This window comes from Octopus bimaculoides, chromosome 8, assembly GCF_046866305.1.
Source record: "Octopus bimaculoides isolate indiv1 chromosome 8, ASM4686630v1, whole genome shotgun sequence".
In the NCBI taxonomy this organism is placed as follows: Eukaryota; Metazoa; Mollusca; class Cephalopoda; order Octopoda; family Octopodidae; genus Octopus; species Octopus bimaculoides.
In genome coordinates this window covers 62,515,692-62,525,691 of record NC_142935.1, presented here as the reverse complement: position 1 = coordinate 62,525,691, position 10,000 = coordinate 62,515,692, and the positions used below count along the sequence as shown (strand labels likewise).

Below are 10,000 nucleotides of genomic sequence, written 5' to 3'. Positions count from 1 at the left end.
TCAATGTGATTAATTATCCCCCTACCCCAAAATTACTGGCCTTGCGCCAAAATTTGAAACCATTATTATTATTGCTGTTGTTGTTGTTGTTATTATTATTATTATTATTATTATTATTATTATTATTATTATTATTATTATTATTATTATTATTATTGTTACTATCATTAAGACGGCAAGCTGGCAGCATTGGTAGCATGCCTGGCAAAATGCTCAGCAGCATCTCATCCGTCTTTGCATTCTGAGTTCAAATTCTGCCAAGCTCTACTTTGCCTTCCATCCATTCAGGGTTGATAAAATAAGTACCGGCCGAATCCTGGGTTCAATGTAATCAACTATTCCCCTCCTCCAAATTTCTTCTTCTTCTTCTTCTTCTTCTTCTTCTTCTTCTTCTTCTTCTTCTTCTTCTTCTTCTTCTTCTTCTTCTTCTTCTTCTTCTTCTTCTTCTTCTTCTTCTTCTTCTTCTTCTTCTTCTTCTTCTTCTTCTTCTTCTCCTTCTTCTTCTTCTTCTTCTTCTTCTTCTCCTTCTTCTTCTTCTTCTTCTTGAGTGAGAGAGCAGTGCATGTCATCAGAGTGACACTGGGGTACAAATATACGAAGCTCAGTATCTCTAAACATATTCACTATCATCATCATTTGATGTTCAGTTCCCATGCCAGCATGGGTGGGACAGTTCAACAGAGGCTCGTTAGTTAAAGGATCGTACCAAGATCCAATGTTTGCCTTGGAATGGTTTCTCTGGCTGAATGCCCTTCCTGAGTGTACAAAGTGCTTTTCATGTGTTTGTTGAAAATGAAGCTTTAATTTCAGGGCTGATATAAAAAAAGACATCGTTTGTGACTAATTAATAATTTTTATTTTCCAACTTTCTACTTCCAGCTGACCCACGGCAATAATGTCTGTGATTCCTACGTACCACACCCTGCTTTCATGAGACTTCAAAACCTTTCTGCCAATGACATTCCTGCATCATTCCTTCCATCAATGACTGACAACACCGACCAGTGTTCAGTTTTCCCGATAGGATCTTCATCTTCATCCACAGCAGTCATCCCGAGTCCCCATTGGCACCTAGCTGTTGGTCAGTACTCATCAATGGTCACCTGGCACGACTACATCACTGACCTTAAAGACACCATGCTGCACAACCCAGACAGCTTTGTCCAGATTTTGTCTTTCCTTTTCCTGCAAGTCGTCAGTGGGATTCTGCATCATCTCGATCGGGGATCCCCGCAGCTTCACTTCCGACCAGTTAGAATATTCCTTCTATCTCAGAAGAACTTCAGTGGAAAACGTGTGTGTTTGCTCCCTTCTTTCAAAGCTGATAATAAACTACCATCAGATATGAATGATTTCTGTGCCAAACTCTTGCATAATCTCTTTGATAAGTATCTCTTTGATGATGAGAAGCTTTTAGAATGTTCCAAGGGTTTGTATCGAGGACTTGAGCTGCTCCAATCAGACAAACCAGACTGCCTGGCTATCGTCAGAGGTATGCTGGAGCTTGTCATTTGGGGACCTTACCCAAGTGAGCTTGCAGGGAGCACTTTCACTAGTCAGGAACAAGCTTATGACTTTTGGCTGGACAAGGAGAGATCAATGATGGTCAATCGGTTTGCTCGGTGCTCTCTTGATCCGAGTGGAAGCTTTTCAATAGAGGACTTTTATAAATTAAGATTTTTGTTAAACTCAACTGGAACAACACTTGTCGAGAATTCACAATATATCAGTTAGCCTAAAGTACATGTTTTTATTTTGTTGGTTTTTTTTTTTTTCTGTTTGAAAATAAAAAAGAAATATTTAAAAAATTAAAAAAAAAGAAAACCCTGAAAAGACATATCAGACATTATCAAATGTATTTGTTCTTATTTTGGATTGTATAGCCCCATTTTACTCCTTTCTGTTGACCCCTCTTCTGTTATAAGGTATATATTAAAAAAATACAAAAAAAAAAATCAAAAAAGAAACAAAGAAAAAAGCCAGAAAAGAACAACAACTAAAGCAAAAAAATTGGAAAATTGAAATTTGGACTTTGCATTGTCTCTTTTTTTTTTTGTAAATTATAATTAAAATTTGTTAATGCACAAATATGGTTTTGTACAGAGCTAATTATGGTGTAATTAATGTTACAGCAACAAACAGGCTTCAAGAATCTACCTCTTGGAGCACTTAATGTTCTGATCCCTGAGATGTCTTGTGAAAAATAAGCATGGAATATATGTTGGGACTCGAAGGATTAATCCTCACTGCACTGGTTAAATTTTTGCTGGTGATGTAACATGTTAATCATATGCAAATCAGTTCCTGCAGCCCCTTTCTATTTGCTGGTAAAAATAAAATGTGCTTACTACATTTACATGAAATATGGAGAATTTCAGAAAATACTCAACTATTAACCCCTTACCCAGCAAAGATGGGTTAACTTGTCTTCACCCAATTTGTCTTTTTCAGAGTGCAATGAGTAAAGTTGTCCAAAACATATAATTCCAAAAACAGCCACAGATGAGTTTATATGTCAATTCTTGGCATTTCTTGGTTTTTATGTTTTTTTCTCTTTTACAAATTATGCCCAGATGTCAAGCTCAGAAGATGGCAATGTGTATCATCCTTCTATTAGAAGCTTGGATACATCAGATGAGTGTGCAAGCTTGTGTGATAAAAAAAAATTGTCTGAAAATGAAACATATTCTCCAAAAAAAGTTACCTGGGAAGGAGTTAAAGACAAGTTGGTTCTAGTGTCTCAAGTGCACATGCAGGGACTCAAGTATATTCAGTTCTTGTACATTAAGGGTCCTGGTTTTACTGAAGACAATAAGACAAATAGTCTCTCTCTCTCTCTCTCTCTCTCTATATATATATATATATATATATATATATATATATATATATATATATATATATATATATTTGGCGTTAGGAAGGGCATCCAGCTGTAGAAACTCTGCCAAATCAGATTGGAGCCTGGTGTAGCCACCTGGCCCACCAGTCCTCAGTCAAATCGTCCAACCCATGCTAGCATGGAAAGCAGACGTTAAACGACGATGATGATGATTATATATATATATATATAAAATCTGTAATTTATCTTTCAGTTTCCTCTCTGTCTGAATAATGAGTATTTCACCAATTACGAAGTATTTTTTTTTTTTCTGTCCTTTTTATCACTTGGTCAGGAGAGAAGAACCGTGTTCCTAACCCTTTAAAGGGTCTCCGACACTTGAGGGAGACAGGGCCAGTGGAAAATATTTTCAAACCATAGACCTGGTCAGAATGCTTGCAACACTAGATTTCACTAAAGAAACCAAAGGATCAGATGATTGTGTTAAACCAGGTAACCCTCCAAGTCCACCACCCAAATATGCTGCAGTGGGATTTGAACTCAGAGAATGAACTGAAATGAATACTGCAAGGCATTGATACTCTTGGAATTCTGTCCCTATATCCACACTAAATTGGTATCTTATTTATTGATGAAGGGCAGAATTGTGCCTGGTAGGCTTTTAATTCAGTCCATTCTGTAAGGAGACCACTTTTTAAGATGGTTGATGTTAGGAAGGACATCCAGTTGTAAAAACCCTGCCAAAACAGACAGTGAATCCTGCTACAGGCTTCTGCCTATCCAGCCCCCCCAGTCAAACCATTCGATCTATGCAGGCATGAAAGCAGATCTTAAATGATGATGATGATGATGATGACAACGACGACGACGATGCCACTGCCACTGGGATTAGCCAACTGTTCTTGAGTGAAGGCCTTCAACAGAGTCCACTTTGTAGCAAACATTCAAGTTAGATCTTTATTCTAAAGATAAGTTTGTCCCTTCTTCTCCTAATGTGAGAGATCTTGAAAAGGAGAGGTAAATGCTTACTTTCTTACACTACTTAAGCTATTAATATTAATAATAATGTTAATACTTACAGATCTATCTATCTATCTATCTAACACATCAGTGTCAGAAAAATACTGTGTATGTATGTATGTAATGTATGTATGTATGTATGTATGTATAGATAGATAGATAGATAGATATATGTAAGAGTGGTGAAAAGTTCCCGGATTTAAGGGTATCACAAAGGGCCTAGTTGGAGGCCCAACCTTCCAAATTCTTTCACAGGGCTTAGAAAAACTGCACGACCGCTGCAATGAATGTGTGAATCTGAGAAGGGTTTCTCAACCTTATCATTTTGGGTCCCCTGTTTTGATTGGAGCCTCCAGCTGTATGAAAATTTACCCCCCCCCCCCCCCCCCCGTCAGAAAACAGCTTCAGGAGTTGTGAAGAACGAATTTGTACGTAATCTGTTTCTGAGAGCTATTCTATTGGAGTCATTAAAACATTGATTTAATTATGAACATAGAAAGAAATTATACATTAATCCTTATTTTTGTAAGCAGTTGTATCCGTAAAAATTTTATTTGCAGAGAGCAGAAATTGAAAGAAGGGATATGAAATGGACATGTGTGTGTATTTTTACCATAGTTGATTTATGGAAAAGATTATGTAAAATTTTTTAAATGCAAATATGTGAATGAAAATTAAGTTCAGACCTCTACATGATAGCTAGACATGATAAAAATAGCAGCCAAATCTCCCTCAAAACACCCTACTGTCTTAATCCGACAATTCTACTTATTATGTAGTTTGAATGAGAAACTGTAACTAAAGATTAAGATTATTAACCCCACAAAGAGGTGAAAGAAGAGAGACAGCATAGCGAAAATGTTGGCTGACTGTCATCCTGTACTCCCCTTGTTGCTAGCGAAATGGTATATGCTGGCTGTGTGAGCAACTGGTTCTTTTAATTGGTGGAAGAAAGGGGAATTCCATTAGAAAAAGTCTCAATCGATTTTCTCGGTAACTACAGGGAGTAGGAAGAAAATACAAACCGCATTCCAATCTATGCACCCGGCTCCACATGTGTGCCATTTTTCAGTCGAATCCACCCAGCTGTTTGGCTGTGAACCTCAAGACAAGAAAGAATACAACGATCGCATGTGTCCAATATATATATATATGTATGTATTCACTTACTGTAAATGAAATAAGAGACAATGTGTAGCATACCATTAAATAATTAGTTAAAAACACATAATATACATAGGCACAAATAACCAGAAAACAGACACAGAAGGTTATTTACCAGTTATCAGGCAAAGGATCTCAGCAATTTTGTACTGTTAACAATGATATTGCTCTACTTTGGTGGCACTGGCAGTGAGAAGCCACTGGGAAATAGCAAACCAATGAACAAGGGACCAAATATGGCAAAGTGAACGTGCAAATATGAAATAGATATGCAATATATAATATACAAACAAAATAATATTCAAGGTGAGATGAATAGAAGATGGACAAGGGATAAAGACGAAAAGAACCAAGATGGAATGTGGTCATATCTGCTGCCTCTTTGCTCACTCCTAGCGACGCTGCTAATCGCTCGCTTGCTTCCTTCTCGCTGCCACGACTCACTCGACTTGCTTCTCATCCATCGACAGCCCCGGCCACGTGTCCTAGCGTGCGTAACACACGGACACACACACTCGCGGTCGGTATCGCAGCTGAGACGACGGCCTTTCGATCGCACCGGCGAGAGTCCGCCACCGATGCGTTTGCAGCCTCTTTGCTTGCTCGCTTCCTTCTCGCTGCCACGACTCACTCGACCTGCCGGTTATCCGTTGACTGTTTCGGCCATGTGTCTTAGCGTGTGTAACACAGGGACACACGCACTGGTGGGTGGTATCGCCGCCAAGACGACGGCCTTTCGATCGCACAAGCAGTTTGCCGGTGGAGGCCCGTCGCCGATGCGTCTGCTGCCTCTTTGCTCGCTCCCAGCGACGACGCTGCCAATTGCTCGCTCGCTTGCTCGCTTCCTTCCTTCCTTCTCACTCGAACCAACTCCTTATCCGTCGACCGCCTCGGTCGCTTCTTAGCGTGCGTAACACACGGACACACACTCGTGGGCGGCGGCCGCCGAAGCGTCGGCCTGTTCTTTCCTTGCTACGAACCGCTCTCTTGCTTGCTTGCTGCCTTCCTTCCTTCCGACTTTGTTGCTTTCTAATCACTGCTACGACCTACTCGACGAGCCCTTTACCCGTCGACCGCGTGCCTAACACACGGACACACACACGCACTCGCCGCGCGGTCGAAAGCCTTTCGACCGCACCGACGCTCGGCCGGCGGCGGACAGGTCTTTCCTCGATCTGAGCGACGCCGCTAATCGCCTGCTTCCCTTACCTTACAAGTTTCCTCACTGCTTGATGCAGAGTCAGAGTTACTCCAGCCGTTTGACCGCGCTTAGTGCGACGCGTGCGTCCCGCTCTTCGCAACTAACTCGGAGGAGCAGAGATCGCGTTCGCGCGGCGACGACCGGCACACGCACTCGCGCTCGTGCTCGATGCCGCCGGTTCTCCGTCGGTCGGAGAGCCGTGAGGCTCTACAAAAAAAAAAGTCGCTTCTACGGAAACGGGGGGGGGGGGGAATCCCCTAGACGGGTCTCGCACGTAGCGTCTCCTCCTCGTTCTTCTTTCGGCAGTGCACTCCGACGACTCGCTCGCCGCGGGTGCGGTTCTCCGGTCGTCGCTCGAATCTGCGTTTCCTTTCATTTTTCCGTTCGTCTTCCTTAGTTCTGCCGCCGCCGCCGCCGCGTGACCAGTACCGATCTCGATTTTTCTTTTTCGCCGACCACTAAGCCACGCTTCGTCTCGGTCTCAGTCTCAGTGTCTCGACGTCTCTCGATCAGTTCGCAGTTTCTCGGTGGGGGGGGGGGGATTTCTTTCGTTCGTCCCCCACGCCGGCCGCCGCCTCGAAAGGGCGGATCGTGTCGTTCGCGAGAAGAGACTCAATAGATCGCAGTGTGGTAGCTGCTCTACTAAGCACGTCACTCCGAACGGCAAGTCGAGTCGTATGCAAGCGATCCTTTTCGTCTCGATCTCTTCGAACAAGTCGTGGGGGGCCGACGTCGGCGGCCTCGACCGCCGCAGACGTCCCAAAATGGCAATTCCGCCGGCGACGCTGCCTCGCGAACGCGACGGGCGGACGGCGAACGCCGAGCTAAGGCATGCGCCTTGAGGTTGAGACGCTTTTGGAAAACTACTCGGATCCGGCTACGGTTCCGGCTTAGAGGCGTTCAGCCGTTATCACTCAGAGGCAGCATGGCACCACCGCTCTATCGAGCGAGCGTGCAAACTGTTGCTCTGATCCCGCGGTTCCTCTCGTATTGGACGGAATAGCCGTAGCCGAGTTGACGTTGCCGGTGCCCGCCTAAGGCCGCGGGGCGGGAGCGTCGGCTGCGGAAGCGCACCGAAGTGCGCCGCCGTGCACCGAACCCCCGACCGCGCGATGCATCGGTAGGATACATCTAACCTGTCTCACGACGGTCTAAACCCAGCTTACGTTGCCTGTTAGTGGGTGAACAATCCAACGCTTTGCGAATTCTGCTTCGCAATGATAGGAAGAGCCGACATCGAAGGATCAAAAAGCGACGTCGCTGCGAACGCTTGGCCGCCACAAGCCAGTTATCCCTGTGGTAACTTTTCTGACACCTCTCGGCGGACGCATAGCTCGCCGCTGTTCGGAAAGGATCGATGGGCCACGCTTTCGCGGTCCGTATTCGTACTGAAAATCGAGATCGAGCGAGCTTTTGCTCGACGTGTGGTTTCCGTCCACGCTGAGCTCGCCTTGGGACACCTGCGTTACCGTTTGACAGACGTACCGCCCCTGTCAAACTCCCCGACCGACACTGTTCTCGACTAAGGGTCGCGCATCGGCTGCGCCGGCGCCCGCGAAGGCGCTCGACATGCACCGCGCGCTTCGCACCAGATAATGAACCACCGCTCGGCGACGGCCCGATCCCTTCTCCATCGAGTGAGCGAGGAAACTACGGAAGTGGCGGTTTTACATCGTCGCAAACGCACGCGACACCCCGATGCCGAACCGGCCCACCGACGACGCGGCAGCACGCCGGACGACGACCGAAGCGCGGCGAGGAAACGCCGACACGACGGCCACCGACGAAGTGCACCGCGCCGCTGGTGACGGCGGCCGGCGCGGGGCAACGCGAATGCTACCGCCTATGCTACGCCTACCGTGTGCCCTCACAAAACCGGAGTCTAGCTCAACAGGGTCTTCTTTCCCTGCCGATCCGTCCAAGCCCGTTCACTTGGCTGTGGTTTCGCTACACAGTAGATAGGGACAGTAGGAATCTCGTTGATCCGTTCATGCGCGTCACTAATTAGATAACGAGGCATTTGGCCATTTCTTACTTCTTGACATTTTCATCTGTCTTTCTTTTCCCTTTGTTTTCTGTGGGTGGTCCCACTGAAGCCATTGCCCTAGTGCCGCACACTTTTGACATAAGGCCCATCTCACAACCTGGGCGACACTACCTAAAACAATAAAAACCACTAAAATAAGATGTTTGTTATTATTTCTGCAGGTCGCAGTTTGTCGTTAATCGGTTTTCTTTTTATTATTTGTCTCGTTTTACGTGTTTAGGTCTATAATCTTCTCAACCATCTTCGCAGCAGCCTCGGACATCTATTTTTCCTTTCGACATACCATTGGGACGACTGGTGTCTTTCCATTCATTTCATCTTCACGGCTTGGACGGACAATGAGATTTCCGTGCACAGTCCGTCTCCTCGTTACACCAGACCTTCTTTTCCGTTACATTCTAATCAGCCTAATCAACCAAATTCGGAGCTAAGGCTGACAATTACTTAGCAATTCGCAGCCCCCTCCGACGCTACTTCGGCCGACTCTTCCAATCAATGTATATATAACTATCCCAGCTGGGGCGGATAGTATCATTTTTGGGTATATATATATATATATTAAAAAAAAAACCAAAAGAGGATTACGATGAAGACCGTTGAGAATAGACCATTAATCAGTTGCGTGGGTCACTGATTTACCGGCGGCGGAAATGGTCCGTAATCCGCCACCGAGGAGGGTAGAAAGGTATGGAACCTAAGTGATCCAACCGTTTCTCGTAAGGCCCGACGTGGATAGGCAGTACGCTCAGCTTTGACCTACGGGCACCCCCGACCCGGGGGTCACCAGTTTATACGGCCCCTGGCTACCGTATGTTTTCAAACTTATTAGTTTTTATAAATTGCGATCCCGCGGCGGCAATTCCCATGAGTGCATAACCGAACTTAGGGACAGGCAGACATACCTTCACCTTAACCTACCGGTGCATCCTCCGGCCAACGATTGGCAGCGCATCCACCCGATGCCAACAGATTGCGAAAATCAAATGCGCGGCAGTGCATCCACCCCTCCGAAACGGCGAGGTTTCACACACCGGCGAAATTCGAAAACGAAAAATCCGATAGTGACCCCGGTAGTGCATCCACCTGAATGGACATCAGGTAATAACACACCGGGCCTCATCGAGACGAACGGGTCATAACATACCGCACAACCCCGCCCGGAGCGGGTCTTCACTCCCCATTGACACGGGTCATAACATACCTTACGTCGGCCAGATGATTTTACCAGAAGGCAGGCTATCGGCAGCCCACCAGTCACCTCCGGAAGGCCCACGCCTCTCAATCAGGATCAGCCACGCACTACATGGCCCCCACCAGACTGACTGGCACCGCCATGGGGGAGGGACACATTTAGTTTGCCCATGCGAGGGCACATATTCGGTATTATTTTGCAACCCATCCAACATACCTCCTCACACGGACGTAAGCTCTTTCACCACGCCAAGGTAGTGTCCCAAAGGATAAAGCCTGGCAGTGCATCCATCAATCAGGCAAAAGACAGCGAATCACCTCACTCGCCCATCATCCACTGAATCTCGAATGATCATAACATACCAGGAAATCCCGATGGTGCATCCACCCACTTTCAATTGGCGCCCTAGCTGCCAATATACCTTCGCAGGGCAGGCGTATAAACCCACCGCCACCAATCACAGCGAGGGAGGGGGAAGGAGGGAGAGAGGGAGGCAGAGAGGGAGGCAGAGAGAGAGAGGATAGATAAGTGTAAATT

The 10,000-nt window shown here is 45.9% G+C and overlaps 1 protein-coding gene and 1 pseudogene across 28 annotated transcripts in view; one reads left to right on the top strand and one right to left on the bottom strand.

Annotated features, from left to right (window-relative positions):
- LOC106883493 (uncharacterized) overlaps nt 1-1,849 on the top strand; it is a 379,952-nt gene extending 378,103 nt beyond the window's left edge. For all 28 annotated transcript variants that reach the window (XM_089356613.1, XM_089356599.1, XM_089356614.1 and 25 more), the window contains one exon: nt 880-1,849. In XM_089356613.1, the coding sequence (XP_089212739.1) occupies nt 880-1,734 (855 nt within the window). In that variant the 3' untranslated portion in view covers nt 1,735-1,849. The remainder of the gene's footprint in view (nt 1-879) is intronic.
- Nucleotides 1,850-6,810: 4,961 nt separating this feature from the next.
- On the bottom strand, nt 6,811-8,140 carry LOC149134434 (large subunit ribosomal RNA; annotated as a pseudogene).
- Nucleotides 8,141-10,000: the final 1,860 nt, after the last annotated feature.